Raw genomic sequence first — 23,850 nt, 5'->3', positions numbered from 1 at the left:
CTCTTGAGGATGTCCTCGATGGCGGGGAGGGTTGTGCCCGTGATGGAGCTGGCTGAGTCTACAACCCTCTGCAGCCTCTTGCGATCCTGTGCATTGGAGCCTCCATACCAGGCGGTGATGCAACCAGTCAGAATACTCTCCACTGTACATCTGTAGAAATTTGCAAGGGTCTTTGGTGATGTACCGAATCTCCTCAAACTCCTAACAAAGTAGAGCCACTGACCTCACACCTTCCCACATTAAACTCCACTCAACACGGTTTCACCACTCACTCAACCTATCTATATTCAGTTGTAGAGTCCAATTATGCCCATCGCAACTTGATGTCAGTGTCATTGACAAATGTGAATACCCTGAGAAATATCATTAACCATGTAAGGGCACTTGATTGGTGGCTTATGGCAAATCACCATCAGGGAGTTACGGGGGGGCCAATCCAACTGGCTGAAAGCAGTAACCAGTCAACGTTTCTGTTTCAGGTGGATGAGGCAGCTCTGAGGAAACGTCAGCAGCAGGGCTGGTTAATGCAGGTCACCAACAGCCTGGATCAGTGTGTAGCCCAGATCAGGTGTGAACCTCCTTCAGCTATTGCTCACTCCTTCTCCCCCTGCCCATGGTCCCTCAGCCCTACTGACCCACCTCCTCCTAGAGAACTAAAAACAGGCTGCCTGCATGGGTCAGTACAATATCTGATGGGCAACAAGGTCCCAGGGATGGTTTTCTGGTTGAAGAGCCTGGGATGTCCTGTGAAAGATGAGATGGAGATTAATCCACCAGGGCTGCCCTTCTGTCTTTGAGCAAAAAACAAGCTGCTGGAGGAACTCAGGGGGTCAGGCAGCATCTGTGGAGGCAGAGGGATCTGTCCTGATGCAGGGTCCTGACCCAAAACATCGACCATCCCTGTGCCTCCACAGATGCCGCCTGACCCGCTGAGTTCCTCCAGCAGATTGTTTTTACCACCCACAAAGGATGGTCCGTATATGGAACGAGCTGCCAGTGGAAGTGGTTGAGGCAGGTACATCAACAACATTTCAAAGACACTTGGACAGGTATGTGGGTAGGAAAGGTGTAGAGGGATATGAGCCAAGGATGGATAAATGGGACCGGCCTGGATGGGAATCTTCGTCAGCATGGACCAGTTGGGCCGAAGGGCCTGTTTCTGTGCTGTGTGACTCTGTGACCGGCTGAATTCCTCCAGCAGTTGGTTTTGTTTTGCTCCAGGTTCCAACATCTGCGATCTCTAGTATCTGTCTTTCTTCCTCTCATTTTCTTTTTATTCTCTCTTTATTTGTCTCTCTGTCTCTGTCTCTCTCTGTCTGTTTCTCTCTCTCTCCCCCCCCCCCCTTCGTTTTTCACTCTGGGCAGCTGGCCAATCAGAGATGAGAAACTGCAACGTCTATAACTTTAGAGAACAAATCTCGTGGAGTGTGGCCATCACTGGAATATCTGAAGTAGGTGTGGTGGATAAAAACATCCTCACTGCAAGAGTATGAGGAGGGAGGTGGTCCTGCAAAAGGCCAGCTCCCTGCCCACTGCTAGTGTACAGACTCTCCTGTGGTTTGACGGTTCTGGCTGGTCCTGGAACCACTTCCATACTGGAGGTGAATTGTTCAAAGAGGCTGCATGAATGGCATTGGTACTTTGCACAGTAACCTGACAACACTATGAATGAGAAGAAAGCCTTAACTGTTTAGTACTTTTATACAGATTTTATATATTTTTGCAAATAAAGTTTATTCTTGAAATTAAAAAGAAGTCATAAAGATGCAGACCCACAAAGCCCTGCCTCTGTCTCAGAAAGAGCGAGGAGTTTGGGTCTCTGATGCCTTGGAGGAGGTGCAGAAACTCTGGAGGGTTTCAGACAGAGAGAGCCAAAGCCATGGAGAGATACTGTAGAAGAATCATTAATGGTCAGCGATTTCTTTACATTTGAATGGAGGGGGGAAGGATTGTTGATCTTGATTCAATTGTTTTAATCCTCAGTCACCTGCTGTCCAAACATGGGTGTGCGTCGAAATGAAGCCCAATGTGTCTGAGTTTGTTAATGTCAGCAGCCTGGTAAAAAATGGAACGCCTTGAATTGTGGCAAACTAACGTTTGTTCTTTTACTAAATTTCAGGGAGGCTCGACGGATGAAAAAGGCCCTCAGCCTCGGTTACCATGGTAATGTGGTGGATCTTTGGTAGGTGATGAACATCTGGTTGGTTATTCTGGGGATTTACTGTCTTTGCTTTTTAACTACTTTCTTTTCCACATCCCTGTTCATTTTTCTTTAAATTTATTCAGTGGCCGTGGGTGTTGTTGACAAGACTAGAATTCACTGCCAACCCCTCATTGCCTCTTCAGCTGAGAATCTCACTGAACCATTCCGGGGGTAGTTAAGGGTCAACCACATTGGTGGGTCTGGAGTCACGTAGACGCCAGACTGGGTTAAGGATGGCAGATTCCCTCCCCTGGCAGACATCAGTAAACCCGGTTGGTTTTTACAGTGATCTGGAGATTGCACTGTCTCCATGATAACAACAAACTTTTGATTTCCAATTTATTTATCAACACAAAGTTAAACTCCCCAGTTGCTACAGTGGGATTTGAACTCGTGTCCCTAGATCTACAGCACAAAGTTAACCACATTACTGTTAAAACCCTTGACTGGAAGTAAAATCCTTCCTTCCTGCTTCAGGACACTCCCTGCACAACTCCCCCATCAGTCAGCCCATTTAAAGGACATTTGGACAGGTGCATGGATAGGAAAGGTTTAGAGGGATATGGACCAAACGTGGGCAAATGGGACTGGTTCAGTTAGGTAGCTGGGTCAGCATGGACAAGTTGGGCCAAAGGGCCTGTTTCTGCGCTGACTTTATGACTCTATGAACAAGCCCACCGACTGAGCCTGCATACCCACAGGCAGGTTCTGAAGCACAGGAACAATCGCCAACTCCTTTCTGAGTTCCTGGAGGTTTTGCTGCACAACCTCCGGCTTCATTCGGTCACTAACCTTTTATTCACGTCCTCCACTGATATCACTAAGAATTCTTTCTGAATGATGTAACTTATCTCCGTGATTTTTGTTCCCTGCCTGTATGGTGGAAACCACTTTTTAACTGCCGTGGACTCAGGTCCAATCCCAGCTCATTGGCCACTATTGGATTGGGGAATGGCATGTTTTCCGGAGGCGAAAGGTCGCTCCTTGTCAGTGTTGCTGCGTCAGCTGTCCAGGATCTCCCACTCCTGCTGGACCATCTCCTGACGTTGTGCTGACCACTTCCGTTCTCCATCTCACAGCTATCAAACCTCTCCGCACATTTCCCCTGTGCTAGATCAGTGAGAGTGTGATCCAGTTAATCTCTTTCCCCTCCCATTGTTTCCCCAATTCCCTTTGGGAAGTTCCCACTGAATCAGGTCCCACTGCCCCTGCAGACAGTACATCCCAGAACACAGCAACTCGCTGTGGGAAGAAATTCCTCTCCTCTCCCTTCTGGGTCCTCTGGGCTCACATCCTCCTGTCCTGGAAACAGTCTCCTAGAGCCATGGAGTCACACAGCATGGAAACAGGCCCTTTGGCCCAACTGGTCCATGCCGACCCAGATGCCCATCTTTGCTTGTCCCATTTGCCCACATTTGGCCCAGATCCCTCTTACCCTTTCCTGTCCATGGACCTGTCCAAGTTCCTTTTAAATGTTGTTAATGTACCTGCCTCACCCGCTTCCTCTGGCAGTTCGTTCCACATATGGACCACCCTCTGGGTGAAAGAGTTGCCCTTCAGGTTCTTATTAAGTCTTTCCCCTCTCACATAGTGAATGACAAGGCCTTGGTGGTGGTTACTGAACAGCACGACTTTGGGGTGCAGGTACATAGTTCCCTCAAATGACAACACAGGCAGACAGTGGTGAGGGAGGCGTATGGTATGCTTGCTTTCAGCAGCCGTACAGGAGTTGTCTGGTACAGGAGACGTCATGTTGTACAAGATGTCAGGAAGACCGCACTTGGGGTTCTGGTCCCCACACCACAGGAAGGATGTGATGAAGCTGGAGAGGGGGCAGAGAAGGTTCACAAGGTTGTTGCTGAGACTGGAGGGCTCGAGTTATAGGGAGAGGCTGGACGGGCTGGGACTGTTTTCCCTGGAGCGAAGGAGGCTGAGGGGTGACATGATAGAGGTTTATAACATCATGAGGGACATAGATAGGGTGGGTGGTCAGGGTCTTTTTCCCAGGGTAGAACTAGAGGGCACAGGTTTAAGGTGAAAGATGCAAAGAGGTTTTAAGGGCAGGTTTTTCACACAGAGGGTGGTGGGTACATGGAACAAGCTGCCAGAGGAAGTGGCAGAGGTGGGTACAAATGAAATGTTTTAAAGACACTTGGACAGGTACATGGATAACGCTGGCAACTGGGACTGGCTTAGATGGGAATCTTGGTCAGCATGGACCAGTTGGGCCAAAGGGCCTGTTTCCGTGCTGTCAAACTCGATGACTCCATTTACCTGCGAACACACAAATGACGTGAAGAGAAGCAGGAGGGTGAGGGGAGGTGGGTTGTCCGAGGCCAGAGGGGGTCCTGGTGTTTGGGGGTATGGGATGGGAGAGGTTCGATGACGATGGTCCTCTCCCCACAGGGAGAGGCTGGTGCAGGAGAGCGAGCGGACCGGAGAGTTGCTGGTGGACCTGGGCTCGGATCAGACCTCCTGCCACAACCCCTTCAGTGGAGGTTACTACCCTGTGCAGTTAACGTTCGAAGCAGCCAATCAGATGATGCACACAGACCCAAAGGAGTTCCAGAGACTTGTTCAGGAGAGGCAAGTGAGAAGGACAGACGGTGGTCAGACCCTCCCCCTGACCCAGGGGGAGAATGAAAGTCTGAGGGGCTTCAGATCTGGGAGGGGCTTCAGTTGGTGGGGGGAGTCAGTGATGGGGGAGAGTGTCCATGGGCTCTGGGAGGGGACTCAGTGGGTGGGGGGAGTCGGTGATGGGGGAGGGTATCCGTGGGCTCTGGGAGGGGATTCAGTGGGTGGGGGGAGTCGGTGATGGGGGAGGGTATCCGTGGGCTGTGGGGGGGGGTTCTGTGGGTGGGGGGAGTCGGTGATGGGGGAGGGTGTCCATGGGCTGTGGGGGGGGGGGGGTTCTGTGGGTGGGGGGAGTCGGTGATGGGGGAGGGTGTCCATGGGCTGTGGGGGGGAGAGTTCTGTGGGTGGGGGCAGTCGGTGATGGGGGAGGGTGTCCATGGGCTGTGGGGGGGGATTTGGTGGGGGCGGTGAGGGGAGGAAATGTTGTGACAGAGGCAAGATGGTCTGTCTGTGGTGTGTGAGGGTCAGGGTGTGACTGCAGTGGAGGCGTGAGGAGGGTGGGTTCAGGGGTGAGGGTGTGGGCAGTGGATGAGGGATGGGAGGGGTGATGATGAGGGTGGTGTGAGGGGTGAGGGGAGAAGATTGTGAGGGTTGGAGGGGTGAGGGAGGGTGCTGGCGGGATTGGAGAATTGAGATGGTTGGGGAGTGAGGGTGAGGAGGGGGAAGAGGTGTGAGGTTGGTGAGGGGGTGAGGGTGAGGGGATGGTGAGAGGAGGGGATGGGGTGTGGGGGTTGAGGTTGGTGAGGGGGTGAGGTTTCTGAAGGGTTTGAGGGTGAGAGTGTTGAGGCTGGAGGGAGTTGAGGCGAGAGGGCTGCGAGGGTTGAGGAGGAGAACGTGAGGGGTGGGGAGAGGGTGAGGGGTGGAGAAGGCGAGGGTTGGGGAGAGGACGAGGGTTGGGGAGGAAGTGAGGAGATAGGAGTGAGGGGTGGGGTAGGAGAGGGTGATGGGGTGAGGAAAGGTGGGGGGAGGAGGCGAGGGGTGGGGGACGGTGAGGGTTGAGGGGGAGAGGGCGGTGGGTGTGGGGAGGAGAGGGTAGTGGGGTGTGGGGCTGGGGGTGGGAGATGGCCAGTGCACGGTTTATCCCCGATGCCCCTGTCCCTCCCACAGTTTGAGACGACAAGTGACGGCCATCAACAAACTGTCGGAGAAGGGGATGTTTTTCTGGGATTACGGGAATGCTTTCCTACTCGAAGCCAAGAGAGCAGGTGAGAGGATCAGCACCCAGACACACCTGGTACAACCCCCCCCACCCCCCCCACTCCTCCTTCCCACCCTGGGGAGTAGAACCACCAATGGGGCAGTCCTGAGGGAGGGGCACACTGTGGGGGGGGCACTGAGGGAGGGGCACACCGTGGTCGGGGCGGTACTGAGTGTGCTGTCCTTCGGCCTGATGAATTATTGGCAAAGAATCTAACAGAGCGGTGTCGGAGAACTTTGGAAGTTGTGGGAGTGTGTGGTGATCATCTGGAGCGGTGGCTGAGACAGCTTCTCTTTGGAAGGGGGCTGTTTTTCTCAAGTATTTGGGAGCTGATTTCCAAGCGCTGTGGGAGCGGCAGTGGCTGGCGAGTTGCCAGGGCTCGTTTCTGAGCTTTGAGGGAGCTGCGATTGGATTTCTTTCTGATCTGTGATTTCAACTGGCTTCCTCCGACTGGAGACCTTGGCCCAGGGTGCCTGGGTGAAGATTCCTCGGTGACTCCAGGACTTTTCGTGCGGTCCGGGAAACGTCGGGCCGGGCTGCCGGTGGACGCTTCGCTGCGTGCGGGAGGGACGGCGCTGGATTTGAGACTCATCGGCTCGCGTATCTGGAGACGTCTCCCACCTTTTCCGTTTCTCTGGACTGCTCTTAGAGGATTTAATTACTGTGTTGCTGCTTATCGGACAGGCAGTGTGTTTTGCATTTCTGACTGCGTAGGGACTAAACATGGCTGCCTGTGCTTCGGGAGTGATGCAGCCTTGGTCCTACGCAGCCGTCGCTGCTCCTGGAGGCTTGGCTACTGAGAAGACGTCGCCCTTCAGACTGTTGACTTTGAAAAATGCAGTTCGCTGCTCTGTGCCTCCATCGGTCGGGCTGAGCGATGGCTTATGGGCCATGTCTGCGACGGTGGGGGACAGGGCTGGTGTCGTCGCGGTCACTAGAATGTTTGGTAGACTGGTGTTTGTACTGCGATCTGAGAAGGAGGTGTCCTTGGCCTTGGACAGGGGGCTGACGTCGGGGGATATCTTCATGCCGGTGGAGCCGGTGGGGGCCCCCGTGCAGCGGGTCGTCCTTTCCGATGTTTTTTCCCATATCCCTGACGAGACCCTCCTCCCTCACCTGTGGTCTCTGGGCGACGTGTGGTCGAGCATCACCCCGATGTTGCTCAAGCCGGCCGTACCTGGCTTCGAGAACGTGTACTCCTTCAAGCGCTCGCTGCTTATGCAGTTGGCGCGGGGCGGGGATGCCGAGGGGCAGTTCCAGGTCCTGTACGAGGGGCAGAACTACAGAGTGTTCTGGGCCACCGGCCGTCCGCGATGTCACGCGTGTAAGGCGTTCGGGCACGTCCGTCGGCATTGCCCTGGCCGCCAGGCTGCCGGTTCAGCTTCGGCGGCGCGGGGGGCTACCGCTGACGCTCCTGCCGTGGCCCCTCCCCCCGCCGTTCCTGCCTCCGCCGTCCCTGCCCCCGCTGCCCCTCCTGTGTCGGTGGGGGTGGGGGGTGGGGATGAGCGCGGTGCGGACGGTGGGGAGGGGTGGACTCCTGTTGTGGGTAGGAAGGCACGGCGCAAGAAGGGGCACCTTCGGGCCTCACCCCTGGAGGGGCGGGAGCCGTCGGCCTCCTCTGGTCTGGACCCGGGGGTCCCTGGGGTCTCTGGGGTTCAGCGGGTGACAGGGGCCAAGGTCGAGGGGGAGGAGGCGGTGCCGGGGGCCAAGGTTTCCTCTGCGATGGAGGTCACCGTGCCTCCGCACCCCAGCGGATTGAAGCGGCGCCGGAACGTGTCCGAGGGGTCGGAGGGACCGGGGTTGCCCGAGAGGGGGGAATTACCCCCAGTGAAGGCCGTGTGCTCGGGGGGCGCCGAGGGGGAAGACTCGGCTCCCGTCAGGGTTGCGTCCCCTGAGCCGGGGGGAAGTGCCACGGTGCGGGGGCAGTCGGAGGGAGAGGACCCACCCTCGGTCGAGACCGTGCGCTCGGAGTGCGCGCCCACCGGGGAGGGGGATGGCCCCGCCAAGGACCCCGCAGAACCGGAGTCGCCTGAGGGAGGGGTGCTGGCCGGGGCGGTGGTCTCCCGGCTCGTGGCCGCCATCGAGGCCAGGAGTCCCGAGAGGGTGCGCTCCGCCCCTGCGTCTGAGGGGGGTCGGGTCGCCCCCGGGTCGCCGGCCTGCTTGGTGGCGCGGACCGAGGGTACCCCAGTGAGTGGGGAGGACGGGGACCCTCCTAGTGCCGCTGGCGGAGGGGGAGACCAGGGTGTGGCGGCGGGAGAGGCCCCAGCGACCCGTGTCCTCCGTTCGAGCTCCGCGAAGGCCTGTGAGCCGCCCGTCCGGGGGGGGCGGTGACGGTGTGTGGGGGTCCGGTCCCGCCCCACCTCGGGGCCGAGGTCCGGCCGGGCTCCCAGGCCCGGGGGCGGTGGAGTCTCCTCCGGGCGCCGGTCCTGGGAGTGGGGTCGCCCCCGGGGCGGGACTGTCGGGGGGGGCTCTGGCCCGGCCCGGGGCGGGCGTGTTGCCTGGCGGCGGCGACTGCCCGGAGGAGGACGAGAGCTTGGGGTGCGGCGGTGACGGCGAGGGGGATTCCTTCGACGCCGAGCTGGAGGACTACCTCGTCCCAGGCGCCGCGTCGCAGCCCGTCACCGTGGAGGAGATCCGGGAGTTCCTGGAGGAAACCCGGGGTTGGCAGCACAGGGACGAGCTGGCCGCCTCCCGCTGGGCGGATCTGCCGGGAGTCGTGCGTTCTATCCACGACATCCTCGAGCGGGGGTGGGGGGTGTCAGCGTTGGACCAGAAAGAGAGGCGCAGGTTCAACAAGCTGCTGAAGGCTGTGGTGGCTAGGTGTAGGGTGCAGGGGAGCTAGGCAGGGAGCCCCGCTCCTTCCACCTGCAGTGTGGGTGGGGGAGCGCACCGCAGCCGTCATGAGGGTCACCGTCGCCAGCCTGAACATCAATGGCAGCAGGGGGTCTCTCCGCAGGTTCCACCACCTCTCGGTCCTGCGGGACGGGAGGTACACGGTGAGTTTCCTGCAGGAGACCCGCACCGTTCCGGGAGACGAGTCCGCCTGGCTCCTGGAGCGGCGCGGTGGGGGGGGTCTACATGAGTCACCTCAGCTCCACTTCGAGCGGGGTGGCGATCTTGTTGGCCCCGACCTTCCAGCCGGAGATATTGCAGGTTCAGGAACTGGTGCCGGGCCGTCTGCTTCATCTGGCCGTGCGCTCGGACGGCGTGCTGATGCACTTCGTCAACGTGTACGCCCCCCGAGCTCGGCCCGACGCAAGCGCGCTTTTTTGGGAGGTGTCCGCCCTGGTGGGCTCCTTCGATCGGGGCGAGTGGGTCATCCTCGGGGGTGACTTCAACTGCACCCTCAGGGAGAGGGATCGCTCCGGGCCCCAATGCAGCCGCGCGTCCGTGTGGATGTTGCGGGACCTGGTGGGATCCTTCGACCTAGTCGACGTCTGGAGGAACCTTCATCCGGACTCCCGTGCTTTCTCGCGGAGGTCGGGGGGAGAAGGGGGTTCCCAGATCGATCGGATATACGTGTCCAAGGCGCACGTCTCCTGCGTGTCGGCGGCCTCCATGCGGCCGGTGGCGTGCTCGGACCACCGCCTGGTGTGGGTGGCGCTCAGTCCGCGGCCCGCGAGGGGGGGGTCCTCGTACTGGCACTTCAACAACCGGCTGCTGGACGACCGGCGATTCCGGGATTCGTTCCGCCTGTTTTGGGAGGCTTGGCAGGAGGAGCTGGAGGGCTTCTCCCCGAGGCTCTGGTGGGACGTGGGCAAGGCCCACGTCCGTCTCTTCTGCCAGGAGTACGCGCGGGGGGCGACCAAGGGGCGGGTGTCCGAGATTGAACAGCTCGAGAGGGAGCGACCGCCGAGGACTCGCCCCTCTGGCGCAGGTACCGGGGAGTGAAGGAAGCACTGAGGGACCTGCAGCTCGAAAGGACCCGAGGCGCGTACGTGCGATCGCGGGTCCAGATGCTGCGGGACCTGGACCACGCCTCGCCCTTCTTCTACTCTCTGGAGAGCTGGTGGGGTGTCTGCAGGCGGCTCGTAGAGCTGCTGGCGGAGGACAGGTCCTCGGTCGCGGATCAGGTGGGAATCGTCCGGGAGGTCCGCGCGTTTTACGCGGCCCTGTTCTCGCCGGATCCGTCCAGCGAGGAGATGTGCGCGACTCTCTGGGAGGGTCTGCCACGAGTCAGCCCCGAGGCTGTCGAGCAGCTGGAGGCTCCCCTGAGTCTGGAGGAGCTGACCGGCGCCCTGGACCAGCTGCGGTGGGGCAAGGCCCTGGGGCTGGACGGACTGACGGTCAGGTTCCTCCGGGTTTTTTGGGACGTCCTGGGGGTAGCCTACGCGAGGGTGCTTGGGGAGAGCCTGGCGACGGGTGAGATGCCCCTCTCTTGGCGCAGGGCGGTCGTGGTCCTGCTGCCCAAGAAGGGGGATCTGCGCAGTCTGTGGAACTGGCGCCCGGTGTCCCTCCTCTGCGCCGAGTACAAGGTGTTCGCCCAGGCAATGGCCAATCGTCTGGGCTCCGTGCTGGCCCAGGTGGTCCACCCGGACCAGTCGTACACGGTCCCGGGCCGGTCCATCCAGGACAACGTCTACCTCATCCAGGACCTGATGTACCTGTGCTGGGAGACCGGGGTGTCGGCCGCCTTCCTCTCCCTCGATCAGGAGAAGGCGTTCGATAGGGTGGATCACGGGTACCTGTTCGGGACTCTGCGCGCGTTCGGGCTCGGGCCGCATTTCACGGCCCGCATCCGGCTGCTGTACGCTGCCGCGGAGAGCCTCGTCAAAGTCAACGGGTCCTTGACGGCGCCCTTTCGCTTCGGGAGGGGGGTGCGTCAGGGGTGCCCCATGTCGGGGCAGTTGTACTCGGTCTGCGCGGAACCATTCCTGTGCCTCCTTTGGAGGCGTCTGACGGGTCTGGTCCTGCGAGAGCCGGCGACGGAGGTCGTCCTCTCAGCTTATGCCGACGACGTCCTCCTGGCGGTCACCAACCCGGCGGACCTGCGGAGGATGCGCGAGTGCCAGCGGGTCTACTCGGCCGCGTCCTCCGCCAGGATCAACCGGGCGAAGTGTTCAGGCCTGCTGGTGGGTCCGTGGCGGGCGGACTCCCTGCCGGAGGAGTTGCGGCCCTTCGAGTGGAGCACGACGCACCTTCTCTACCTGGGGGCCTACCTGTCCCCAGCCGAGGGCTCCTGGCCGGGGAACTGGCAGGAGTTGGGGGTGAAAGTCTCCGTCCGGCTGGGGCGCTGGTTGGGTCTGCTCCAGGCGATCTCGTACCAGGGCAGGGCGCTGGTCATCAACCAGCTGGTGGCCTCCATGCTGTGGTACCGGCTGGCCACGCTGGTGCCTCCCAACGTCTTCGTCGCCACCACCCAGAAGAGGTTGACGGACTTCTTCTGGGGCGGCCGGAGGCACTGGGTCTCCACGGCGGTCCTGAGTCTGCCGTCGGCAGAGGGGGGTCAGTCGCTGGTGTGCGTGCACACCCAGCTGGCGGCCCTCCGCCTCCGGGCGCTGCAGAGGTACCTGTACGCGGAGAATCCCCCGCGGTATCACGCGCTGGCCACCTACTTCCTCCGCCGGGGACGCTGCCTCCGGGAGGGGGCGCGTCTCCCGGCGGCGGGTGTCGGCCGAGCCGCCCCGTGGGAACTGCCCGGGTTCTACCGGGATCTGATGCCGGTGTGGGGCGCGGTGTCGCGCGGCGAGCGCACGGCCGCTCCCCCTCCAGTCATGGCGGGCGCCGGGGGGGTCCTGGCCGCGCCGGCGCCGGCCCCGCCGGAGTTGCTGGTCGGGCCCAGGGCCCAGCGTCTCTCGCGGGAGGCGGCGCGGCACAACCTGAGCCGCCTGCGGACACGCCGACGGTGCCGTTCCGTGAGGCGCCGAGGCGGTTCTTGTACGGGCTGCTCCTGCACACCTTTCACTTCCTCGCCCTGGTCTGCCGGCCGGACACGCCATGGCGGTCCATCTTGCCGGCGGGCAGCGAGGGCGGTCCCCGGTGGGGGTTCCTCTAGGCGGGAGTCCTCCCGCTGTACATCGGGGACCTGGGGTGGAGGGTGTTGCACCGGGCCGTGCCGTGCAACCGTTTCCTGAGCCGGTTCACCGACATTCCGGCCGCCTGTCACTTCTGCGGCCGGGAGGAGACGGTGTACCACGCGTACGCGGAGTGCAAGAGGTTGCAGCCCCTCTTTGAGTATCTGCGGGAGCTGCTGCTGAAGTTCTGGTTGCACTTCAGCCCGGCGCTGTTGGTCTACGGGCACCCGGTGCGGTGCGGGGAGGGGCGCGCAGCGGATCTCCTGGTGGGTCTCCTGCTGGGCCTGGCCAAGCTGGCCATCCACGGGACGCGGCGGCGGGCAGCCGAGGGTCCCGGCAGGTCAGCCTGCCTGCCCATCTTCCGCGCTTACGTGTGCGCGCGGGTGCGTCTAGAGAGGGAGCATGCGGTTTCCGCGGGCACCCTAGCCGAGTTCCGCGCTCGGTGGGCCCCTCAGGGGATCGTGTGTGTCGTGGACGGTACGGACGCGATTCTTATTTGAAGTGTCGCGTTGACGGGTGTAGAGTCGCATGTGTGTTTCGGTAGTATTAGTTTGCATTCTCTACCGTAGTATGTCGTTGCGTAGTTTCTTCTTTTCTGTATCAGATGTCGTGTATTGACACTGGTTGTCTTTTGTAGTGCTTTTAGCGAATAAACGTTTATTATTAAAAAAAAGGGGTGGTACTGAGGGAGTACTCAGATGGTCTTAACTGACCCCAAAGCCACTCTGTCAAAGAAAAACAGAGAGCTCCCTCCATACCCCCCAGTGTCCTGTGTCAATGTCTAACCCTCAAACAGATCATTTCGTCATTCTCTTAATGTGGGATCTTCCCATGCACAGGCTGAGTTCACCATTCCTTGCTTTACAAGACTGAGTTCCTTGGGGTGCAGAGGTTGTGAAAGGTGCTACAGAACTGCAACCTTTCTGCCTTCTTCTCTGGTGGTCAGGGGTCACCCGATCCAGAATGAGAGGGTGTATGCCCACTGCCCCCATCGCCAACTCTCCCTGCTCCCTGGCCTGGACAATCCCACTCACAATCCGATGTTTGCCTCTCGCTCCACTCCTGAAGACACTGAGGACCCTGGCAGCCATTGCTTTCGGTTTAGCTTTCACTCTGGAAGTTCCCTGCCGTTGTGGACTGTACCGTTGGTGAAGGTGTGTCCCGTTCTGTTCTGTAGCCTCACACTCCCGGATTCCTCTCCCTCCTTCTCTCCCGCAAACTCCATCCACAATCCTTGGAAGGAGGGACAGAAGCTCTTCCCTCAGCTGGTTGACTCCTGTAGGTTACCCCCTGTGTCGGCGGTGAGGGGAGCAGGAGAACTGGGGGGTTCGTGTCTGACAGGGACATGTGCGGAATGGGGCTGATGGGATGGCTCTGAGAGTTGGCATACACTCGATGGGCTGAATGGCCTTCTTCTATGTCATAAGGAAATAGAAGAAAGTGTGATGTGAGGGTGACCCAGTGGTATAGCAGCTCCAGTGACTGCGGTTCAATCCCGACCTCGGGCGCTATCTGCGCGGCGTTTGCGCGTTCTCCCTGTGACTGTGGGTTCCCTCTGGGTGCTCCCGGTTCCTCCCACATCCCAACAAGGTGCGTGTCAGTTGTACATTGCCCCCCAGTGTGTGGGTGAGGTGTCGAGGCCAGTGGGGGGGGAACGGGGGGCGATGGGAAGGGAATTATAATGTGGAAAGAATAAAATTAAGGCTTTAATATCGGAAATCCTATCAGATTGGTGTAAATGTGTGGTTGACGGTCAGCACAGACTCGGTGGGCCGAAGGGCCTGTGTCCAGTCTGTATCTCTCTATGGCTCGATGAGGTGTTTGAGCCAAGTGTATCGCCTCAAGCTCTGAGCCTGACCATCCAATGTCTATCCCACCTCCCACTGTCTCCCCATGGCCCTGTAAACAATTACCTCTCCAGCGCCCATCCAATCCCCTTTGGAAACCCTCTTCAACTGTATCCACCTCCCCAAGAGACAGTGAGTTCCAGATCACCACCAACCTCTCAGAAAATATCTCTCATGTCCCCCTTGTACATCGTGCCCAAAATGTTAAATCTCCCACAGGGTGTGGGGTGTGGGGTGTGGAACTCACTGTCTGAGGTGGGGAGGGGGAGGTGAGGCAGAGACCCCCACACATTTACACAGCGCTGGGATGAACTATGACCTCTAGTGTTGTGGACCCAGGGCAGAGAGGTGGGGTTAGTCTGCGTGGCTCTTTCCTGACCAGCACAGAGACCGTGGACAGAATGGCCTCAAAATCAAAGTCAAGTTTATTGTCATCTGCACAAGTCCATGTGTGCACAGGTGCAATGAAAAACTTACTTGCAGCAGCATCACAGGCACAGAGCATCAGATAAAGCAGGGTTGTGCCGGTTGGTTCAAGAACCGAATGGTTGAAGGGAAGTTGCTGTTCCTGAACCTGGTGGTGTGGGACTTCAGGCTTCTGTACCTCGTGCCCGATGGGAGCTGTGAGAAGATGGCATGGGCCAGATGGTGGGGATATTTGATGATGGACGTTGCCTTCTTGAGGCAGCGCCTCCTGTAGATACTCCCGATGGTGGGGAGGGATGTGCCCGTGATGTATTGGGCAGAGTCCACTACACTCTGCAGCTCTCCTTCTCTATAGTTCTGGTTCCATGGGGCCCAGTTACTGCAGCCTAACCCGACTGCTCAGTGCCTAGGGTGTGACCTCCTGCCCTGGTCACACAGACCATGGTTCAGAAGCCCCGATATTCCCACCACTCGCCGATCTCATCTCTGAAGGTAACACTCAGAACATGTTCTCTGTTCAATGCTCCCCAGGTGCTGATGTCATGAAGGATGGAGGTGGGGGGACAGAGTTCAAGTACCCCTCCTACGTGCAGCATATCATGGGGTGAGTGTGTGGTGCGGGGGGAGACAGTGTTGTGTCCGGTCGGTGGGAATGGGGACTCTCCCCCTCCTTAACCAGCCTCAGTGCCGAGTGTCACGGGCACTGGTGGGAGCCATGACTCCAGGACTCGGGTCAGGGGGATATGAAGACAGAGGATTATCTGAATGGAGCGGGACTGCAGGTGAGTGGGTACAGAGGGATCTTGGTGTTCTTGTGTCAAAGAGTCAAACAGCACGGAAACAGGCCCTTCGGTCCAACTCATCGATGCCGACTGTGTTGCCCAGTGAACTGGTTCCATCTGTCCACATTTGGCCCATCTCCCTCTCCTATCCATGGACTTATCCAGACGGCTTTTAAACGTTGCTAATGTGCCCTCCTCAACCACTGTTTCCGGCAGCTCATTCCAAATACGCACCAGCCTTTGTGTGAAGAAGCTGCCCCTGATGTCCCTTTTAAATCTCTCACCTCTGATCTTAAACCTCTGCTCTCTTGTTTTTAGCTCCCCCTCCCTGGGAAAAAGACTGTGTGCTTTCACCCTGTCTCTGCCCCTCATGACCTTATACGCCTCTGTCAGGGCACCCTGCAATCTCCTACATTCCAGGGAATAAAGTCCTAGTCTACACAACCTCTCCTTGTAACTCAGGCCCTCAAGTCCAGGCAACATCCTGGTAAATCTTTTCTGCACTCTTTCTAGTTTAATAACATCTTTCCTATAACATGGTGACCAAAACTGCCCACAATACTCCAAGTGCGGCCTCACCAACATGTTATATAACTGTAACATAACTTCCCAACTTCTATATTCAGTGCCCTGACTGATGAAGGCCAGCCTGCCAAACGCCTTCTTCACCACCCTGGATTGTTATTGGTGTACTATTGTCACTTGTACCGAGGTCCAGTGAAAAACTTGTCTTGCAAACCGATCTTACAGGTCAATTCATTACACAGTGCCTTGAGGTGGTACAGAGTGCATTGAGGTGATGCCGCTTTCAGCAAACTCTGCACTTGCAGTCCCAGGTCCCTCTGTTCCATAACACTCCCCAGGGCCCTACCATTCGCTGTATAAGTTGTACCCTGGTTAATTCCCAAAATCCAATAGCTCACATTTATCTGGATTGAAAGCCATTTGCCAATCCTCAGCCCACACACGCAGCTGATCAAGGTCCCCTGTAATTTTTTTATAAGCTTCCATGCAGTCTCTGCCTCCCTTCAGGCAGTGCATTCCAGATTCCAACCCCCCTCCCGGGGAAAGTAATTCTCCTCAGATCTCCTCTGAACTTCTTACTCTTTACCTTAAACTGACACCTTCTGGTTATAGATGGTTCCATTGTGGGGAAAAGTTTTTCACTATTCACAGCATCAATGCCCCTCATAACTCTGTACACCTCCAGCAGTTCACCCCTCAGCCTCCTCCACTCCAGGGAGAACAGAACCAGCTTCTCTGGTCTCTCCTCATGACTGAACTGCTCCATCCCAGGCACCGTCCTGGTGAACCTGCTCTGCACCTTCTCCAGTGTAGTCTCATCCGTCCTTTGGCGTGGAGACCAGAACTGCACACAGTACTCCAGCTGTGGCCTGACCAATGTTTTATAAAGCTGTACCATGACCTCTTTGCTCTTACATTCTACGTCCCAGCTAATGAAGGCAAGCATCCTGTCTTTCTTCACCAACTTATCCACCTGTCCGCCACCTTTAGGGATCTGTGCACGTACGCGAAGGTCCTTTTGTTCCTTAAGACTCCCAAGGGCCCCGTGGTTCATTGTGTATGTCCAACCCTAATTAGACCTCTCAAAGTACATCACCTCACACGTATCAGGATTAAATTCCATCTGCCACTGTTCTACAAAATTTACCAGCTGATCAGTATCATCCTGTGGTGTATGAGACTACCCTCCTTATAGAGGTGAATAAAATCATGAGAGGCATAGATAGGGTGAAGCACCCATGTTTTTCCCCAGGGTTGGGAAATCAAGAACTAGAGGGCACAGGTTTAAGGTGAGAGGGGAAAGATTTAAAGGGGACCTGAGGGGCAAGTTTTTCACACAGAGGGTGGTGGGTGTGTGGAACGAGCTGCCAGAGGAAGTGGTAGAGGTGGGTACAGTTACAGCATTTAAAAGACACCTGGACAGGTACATGGATAGGGATATGGGCCAAACATGAACAAATGGGGCTGGCTTAGATGGGCATCTTGATCGGCATGGACCGTTTGGGCCGAAGGGCCTGTTTCTGTGCTGTATGACTCTATCTACACCACCAATTTTCATGTCATCTGCAAACTTACTGATCATATGTCCCACATTCCTATCCAAATCATTAATGTATACAATGAACAACAAGGGTCCCAGCCCCAATCCCTGAGGTACACCATTGGTCATAGTTTTCAATCACAAAAACAACTGTCCACCATCTCTCTCTGCCTCCTATACCAAGCCAACTTTGGACCCAGTTTGTCAAATTGCCCAGGATTGCACGGGCCCTGCCTTCCTTGTCAAAAGCCTTACTGAAGTCTATGAATCGCAAAAGGTTAGCAAGCCAGTGCTGCGAGTGGTTCGGAGGCAAACGGCCAACTGGCCTTTATTGTAAGAGGGCTGGAATTTAGAAATAGGGAAGTATTGTCACAGTTGTACAGACTGTTGGTGAGGCCACACCTGCAGAACTGAGCACAGTTCTGGGCCCCTGATATAAGAAAGGGTTCACTGCCATCAGAAGCAGTCCAGAACAGATTCACCAGGCTATTCATGGGAATACAGATCTAATTTCTTTAGCTAATCCTGATCGTTCTATCAGGAGCAGCTAAAGAAATTAGATCTGTATTCTTTGGAGTTCAGAAGAATGAGGGGTGATCGTCTTAAAACACAAGATCCTGAGGGGCCATGACAGGGACTGAGTTATGGAGAGAGGGTGGGCAGGTTGGGACTTTTTTCATTGGAGCTTAGGAGACTGAGGGCTGATCTTACAGAGGTGTATAAAATCATGAGGAGCATAGACAGGGTGAATGCACACAGTCTTTTCCCCAGGGTTGGGGAATCAAGAACTAGAGGACACAGGTTTAAGGTGAGAGGGGAGAGATTTAATAGGAACCTGAGGGGCAACTTTTTCACCCAGATGGTGGTCAGTATATGGAACGTGCTGCCAGAGGAAGTGGTTGAGGCAGGTACATTAACAACATTTAAAAGGTACTTGGGACAGGTACACGGATAGGAAAGGTTTAGAGGGATCTGGGCCAAACGTGGGCATCTGGGACTATCTTAGATGGGAATCTTGGTCGGCATAGACCAGTTGGGCCGAAGGGCCTGTTTCTGTGCTGTATGACTCTATGACTCTATGACAGGGTAGATGTTGAGATGTTTTCACTAGTGGGGAAATTTCGAGTGATGGGATGTAGTTACAAGGTAAGATGCTGGTCACTTAAGACCGAGATACATAGGACTTTCTTGCAGAAGGTGATGAATCTCCGGAATTCTCTACCCTGGAGGCTGGGTCACTGGGGTATCTAAAAAGGAAGTAAATTAAATTTATGAAAGGTCATGGAACTGAGGGCGATGGGGAACTGGCACGGAAGGGGAGATGAGGCCTGGGGCGGGTCAGCCATGATCATGTTGAATAGTGGGGCCGAGTGGCCTCATCCTGCTGCTGTTTCTTTGAGGTCTCAGTGCCCTTGTTAACCATGGCTGCATTTCCCCTCTGCAGAGACATTTTCTCCCTGGGCTTTGGGCCGTTTCGTTGGGTCTGCACCTCAGCTGACCCCAATGACCTGGCAGAGACCGATGCCATCGTGACCTCGATCCTGGAGAAGATGATGAGTGAGGAAGGTGAGTGGGTTGGGGAACTGTACCCCAGTGCCCTGGGCCAGGGTTTATCATCCCCCAACATCACTGAATCAGGTCCACTGGTCATTATCACATTGTGGGAGCTTGCTGTACACAAAATGGCTGATGTGTCTCCTCCGTTGTAACACTGACAGTATTTCACTGACTGTAGAGAAGTCTGGAACATCCTGAGCTGGTGGAAGTCACAAAAGGAGTTATTCGGTAGTGCAGCAGTTAGTGTAACACTGTTACAGCACCAGCGACCCGGGTTCAATTCCGGCTGCTGTCTGTAAGGAGTTTGTACGTTCTCCCCGTGTCTGCGTGGGTTTCCTCCGGGTGCTCCAGTTTCCTCCAACTTTCCAAAGACGTATGGGTTAGGAAGCTGTGGGCATGCTATGTTGGCACCGGAAGCGTGGTGATACTTGCGGGCTGCCCCCAGCACATTCTCAGTAATGCAAAAAGACGCATTTCACTGTGTGTTTCGATGTACATGTGACTAATAAATAAATATCTTATTTTATCTTAATGTTTTCATCTTGTGGGATAACCAAGAATGAGGGCTTGTTGTTTAAAACATACCGAGCCGCCCATTTAAGATAGAAATGAGGAAAAGTTGTGAGTCTTTGGAACTCTCTCCCTTGGAGGGGGGTGGAAGCAGAGTCTGTGAATAACTTTAAGGCACAGGGAGATGGATTCTCCATCAGCGAGGGGGGAGAGGTACCAGGAATAGAAGGGAGAGCAGAGCTGAGCTTCTCACTGAGTGGCAGAACAGGATCAAGGGTTTGAATGGCCCACTCCTGCTCCTACCTCTGATGTTTGCTCACGGCCACGTTTTGTTCTTTAGTCCCTCCGTCTGGCTCAGCCTCCCCTCGTTGTTGGGAGTCCCCAGAATTTTCCTTTAACTAGAACTGACCCCCTCCATGCATCCTCCCCCCATGGCTGGCATTCACTCACCAACTGTCCAAGAGGGTCAGAGCTGCCTTAGCCAGATTTGGCCAGTGGTGCACCCTTCACCTCGTAGCCTGGCTCTTCACCTTTGGCACAGCCTCGTCCCATTATTGATATTGGTATTGCTTTATTATTGTTACCTGGTAACGAGATACAGTGAAAAACTTGTCTTGCAAACCAATCGTACAGATCAATTCATTACACAGTGCATTGAGGTAGTACAGGGCAAAAACAACACAGAATACAGAATAAAGTGTCACAGCTACAGAGAAGTGCAGTGCAGGTAGACAATAAGGTGCGAGGTCATAACAAGGTAGATTATGAGGTCAAGAGTCCATCTCATCCTATGAGGGAACCGTTCAATAGTCTTATCACAGTGGGATAGAAGCTGTCCTTGAACCTGGTGGTTTGTGCCCTCAGGCTCCTGTATCTTCTGCCTGATGGGAGAGGAGAGAAGGGAGAATGTCTGGGGTGGGTGGGGGTCTTTGATTATGCTGGCTGCTTCACCAAGGCAGCGAGAAGTGTAGACAGAGTCCAAGGAGGGGAGGCTGGTGTCTGTGATGTGCTGAGCTGTGTCCACAACTCTCTGCAGTTTCTTGTGGTCCCAGGCAGAGCAGTTGCCATTACAGTCCTGTGGTCTCACAGGTGCTGTGAGGGGGTGTGAAGGGGTGTTGAGGGAGGTGTCCCAGAGAACAGGCGCTGTGAGGGGGTGTGAAGGGGTGTTGAGGGAGGTGTCCCAGAGAACAGGCGCTGTGAGGGGGTGTGAAGGGGTGTTGAGGGAGGTGTCCCAGAGAACAGGCGCTGTGAGGGGGTGTGAAGGGGTGTTGAGGGAGGTGTCCCAGAGAACAGGCGCTGTGAGGGGGTGTGAAGGGGTGTTGAGGGAGGTGTCCCAGAGAACAGGCGCTGTGAGGGGGTGTGAAGGGGTGTTGAGGGAGGTGTCCCAGAGAACAGGCGCTGTGAGGGGGTGTGAAGGGGTGTTGAGGGAGGTGTCCCAGAGAACAGGCGCTGGGAGGGGGTGTGAAGGGGTGTTGAGGGAGGTGTCCCAGACACATTGGAAAAAGAAACTTCAAATCAGTACCTTTCAGGAATTGAATTAAAATGTCTGCCTGCAAGTTCCAGGATTTACAGGTGAGTGTGCAGTTGGAAGGAAATGCAGGAATCTTTTATTGGCAAGTTAGTACACTTGCACATGTTTCAAACTCATAGAACTATTCAGAGGTCACAAAGTTGGGTTTGAACACTGAAAGGTTACATCCAAACGCCAACCGCCTCTCATCACATTCAGGCTTTGCTTACAGCCTGACTTCACTTCCTCAGCCTCAGCCTAGTCAAACAGAACAGTTAGTGTTCCAGCACATTGGTTAACCTGCTGTCCCCAACAATGCCCATGGCCCACATGATGAAGCTTCAACAATTCTGCTTGTGCGCGGGAGAGAGAACATTAGTCCAAGCCAGTAAAGGAGAGGATTCGACATTAAAACCAATCAAACATCAAGTGATGAGGTTGACACTTATTACTCTGGCTACAAAATGAGTTCAGAGTCTGGGTGTCCTGTGGTAACTCAATTACCCCGAGTAATCAGCGCCAGATATCTCCTTGTCTAAATTGTGTCTAACTGCACAGGTCAGACACAGGGTGAAGCTCCCTCCACACTGTCCCATCACACACTCCCAGGGTCAGACACAGGGTGAAGTTCCCTCTACACTGTCCCGTCACACAGTCCCAAAGGTAGGGACAACAGTGCAGAATGAAGCTCCCTCTGCTTTCCTGACTGCCATTACTTCCGTCCTCACACAGGGGGATGCTCTATGGGGGAGACCTGACGTCTCCCTCTTCACCTGCCTGCGGAGACCTCCTCCCCATTCTGTGATCTCACTTTAAAGCCACTCAATGTGTTTGTGTTTGGCAGAGACCGAAGGGGCGGTGAAGCAGCAATACTCCGACAACATCCAATGGATCCGTCAGGCCGCCAAACACAAGCTGGTTCGTATCCTCTGAAACTGCCCTGCTGAGTTCCTCCAACACCTCGTGTGTGTTGCTCTTTCCTTCCTCTCTCGGCTGTCAGCTGGGAACCGGGGGCCTCTCTGGGACATCACTCAGGGGATTACTGTTTCACCAGGAAGACACTACCCAGACCAAGCATGCGAAATGGCTGGAGGTCAGGAGCAGTGACCTCACCTCTCTGCCCTTCTCCGCAAGTGTTACATTGGAGCATGGATCAGACACAGAGTGAAGCTCCCTCCACACTGTCCCATCACACACTCCCGGGGTCAGGCACAGGGTGAAGCTCCCTCTACACAGTCCCATCACACACTCCCGGGGTCAGACACAGAGTGAAGCTCCCTCCACACTGTCCCATCACACACTCCCGGGGTCAGGCACAGGGTGAAGCTCCTTCCACACCGTCCCATCACACACTCCTGGGGTGAGACACAGAGTGAAGCTCCCTCTACACTGTCCCATCACACACTCCTGGGGTCAGGCACAGGGTGAAGCTCCCTCCACACCGTCCCATCACACACTCCCGGGGTCAAGCACAGGGTGAAGCTCCCTCTACACCGTCCCATCACACACTCCCGGGGTCAGACACAGAGTGAAGCTCCCTCCACACTGTCCCATCACACACTCCCGGGGTCAGGCACAGGGTGAAGCTCCCTCTACACAGTCCCATCACACACTCCCGGGGTCAGACACAGAGTGAAGCTCCCTCTACACTGTCCCATCACACACTCCCGGGGTCAGGCACAGGGTGAAGCTCCCTCCACACCGTCCCATCACACACTCCTGGGGTGAGACACAGAGTGAAGCTCCCTCCACACCGTCCCATCACACACTCCAGTGGCATTAGGGAGAAGAGATTTAATCAGTCAGTGTGCCTACTGCTGAGTCCCTGGATCCAGTTCAGAGACATCACCCTCAATGTGTCCTGAATGTCTACAGAGGGGGAAGGAGAACTGTGAGGTGTGGTCCATATCTGTGCCAACTATGTCAGTAAGCAGAGGGACTGCAGGGAGGGGTGGGGTCAAAGCTTGACAGAGGGCAGAGCTGTCGACATAACATATCTTTATTCAGTTGACACACAGGGAGGACGTGGTTAACAAATCTCCCTGAACTCAACGTTCATTGAGTTTTATATATTTTAGGTACAAAGATAACATCAAGTGATGGAATATAATTTTCATAGTTACAGTGTATACTTTACCTCAATATTTTGGGTATGGACAAGTAGTTTCATAGAACTGTGCATCTACAACTGGGAACCCATCTTAAGTGAAAAGAATATCCAAATCTCCTTGCTGCAGTGAGATGGTTCACATTAATATTCTAAAAAGTGAGGACAAACCGAGACTCCACATCACCCCTCCTCAGCTCACCAATCACCTCGGGCTCCTGTCTCACCCCTCCCCATCTCTTTATACCAGCCATCTCCCCTCTCCACTCGTAAGGTGAGAGGGGGCAAGTTTAAAGGAGGCAAGTTTTTTTTACACAGAGGGTGGTGGGTGCCTGGAATGTGCTGCCAGGGGTGGTGGTGGAGGCAGATACGATAGAGGGGTTTAAGGGGCTGTTACATAGACTCACGAATAGGCAGGAAAGGGAGGGATATGGTTCATGTGCAGGCAGAGTTAATTTAATTTGGCATCATGTTCAGCACAGACATGGTGGGCCGAAGGGCCTGTTCCTGTGCTGTTCTGTTCTACGTTCTACGTTCTATGCTCTGTGTTACCTGAACCCTCCCCCCCACCCCCCCCCGCCCTCGGACACCTGGAGCTGACAGGGTTTCCTCTGCCTTTCCTCCCTCCCTCTTCCTCACAGGTGGTTGGATCTCAAGCTCGCATTCTGTACTCAGACCAGAGGGGCCGGATATCCATTGCAGTGGCGATAAACCAGGCCGTCGCTGCGGGCAGGATCAAGGTAAGAGCATGAGCAGAGTTGTATATCGCAGAAGGAGGCCATGTGGCCCATCACCCCTATCCTCTCCCAGTAGACGTGCACATTTTATCCCCTCCAGTTTCCTCATGAAAGCCCCTGTTGAATTTGCTCGCGCCCCCACTGTACGTTCAGACAGGATGTCCCATACCACAGCAATCCGCTGTGGGGAAATCCGCCCCTCCTGTCCTCTCTGCATCTCAGTCAATCTCAGATTCAGATCAGTTTATTGTCATACACAC

The 23,850-nt window shown here is 55.9% G+C and overlaps 2 protein-coding genes across 16 annotated transcripts in view; one reads left to right on the top strand and one right to left on the bottom strand.

The window, feature by feature from the left end:
- Nucleotides 1–23,850, bottom strand: part of cfap100 (cilia and flagella associated protein 100) — a 118,496-nt gene that overhangs the window by 11,091 nt on the left and 83,555 nt on the right. The window lies entirely within an intron of this gene.
- The window catches only part of uroc1 (urocanate hydratase 1), a 135,332-nt gene that overhangs the window by 105,865 nt on the left and 5,617 nt on the right, over nucleotides 1–23,850 (top strand). For 4 of the 15 annotated variants that reach the window (XM_052017447.1, XM_052017461.1, XM_052017459.1 and 1 more), the window contains exons 9-16: nucleotides 480–568; nucleotides 2,120–2,182; nucleotides 4,610–4,789; nucleotides 5,945–6,042; nucleotides 14,854–14,926; nucleotides 18,614–18,735; nucleotides 21,591–21,664; nucleotides 23,495–23,593. The exons of 4 other annotated variants lie outside the window; for them this stretch is intronic. In XM_052017447.1, coding sequence (XP_051873407.1) covers nucleotides 480–568; nucleotides 2,120–2,182; nucleotides 4,610–4,789; nucleotides 5,945–6,042; nucleotides 14,854–14,926; nucleotides 18,614–18,735; nucleotides 21,591–21,664; nucleotides 23,495–23,593 — 798 coding nt within the window. The remainder of the gene's footprint in view (nucleotides 1–479; nucleotides 569–2,119; nucleotides 2,183–4,609; nucleotides 4,790–5,944; nucleotides 6,043–14,853; nucleotides 14,927–18,613; nucleotides 18,736–21,590; nucleotides 21,665–23,494; nucleotides 23,594–23,850) is intronic. 7 more of the 15 variants (XM_052017456.1, XM_052017455.1, XM_052017460.1 and 4 more) reach the window with 7 other exon arrangements.

Source organism: Pristis pectinata, chromosome 6, assembly GCF_009764475.1.
Source record: "Pristis pectinata isolate sPriPec2 chromosome 6, sPriPec2.1.pri, whole genome shotgun sequence".
Classification (NCBI taxonomy): domain Eukaryota; kingdom Metazoa; phylum Chordata; class Chondrichthyes; order Rhinopristiformes; family Pristidae; genus Pristis; species Pristis pectinata.
This window is presented reverse-complemented; position numbering and strand designations above follow the sequence as displayed.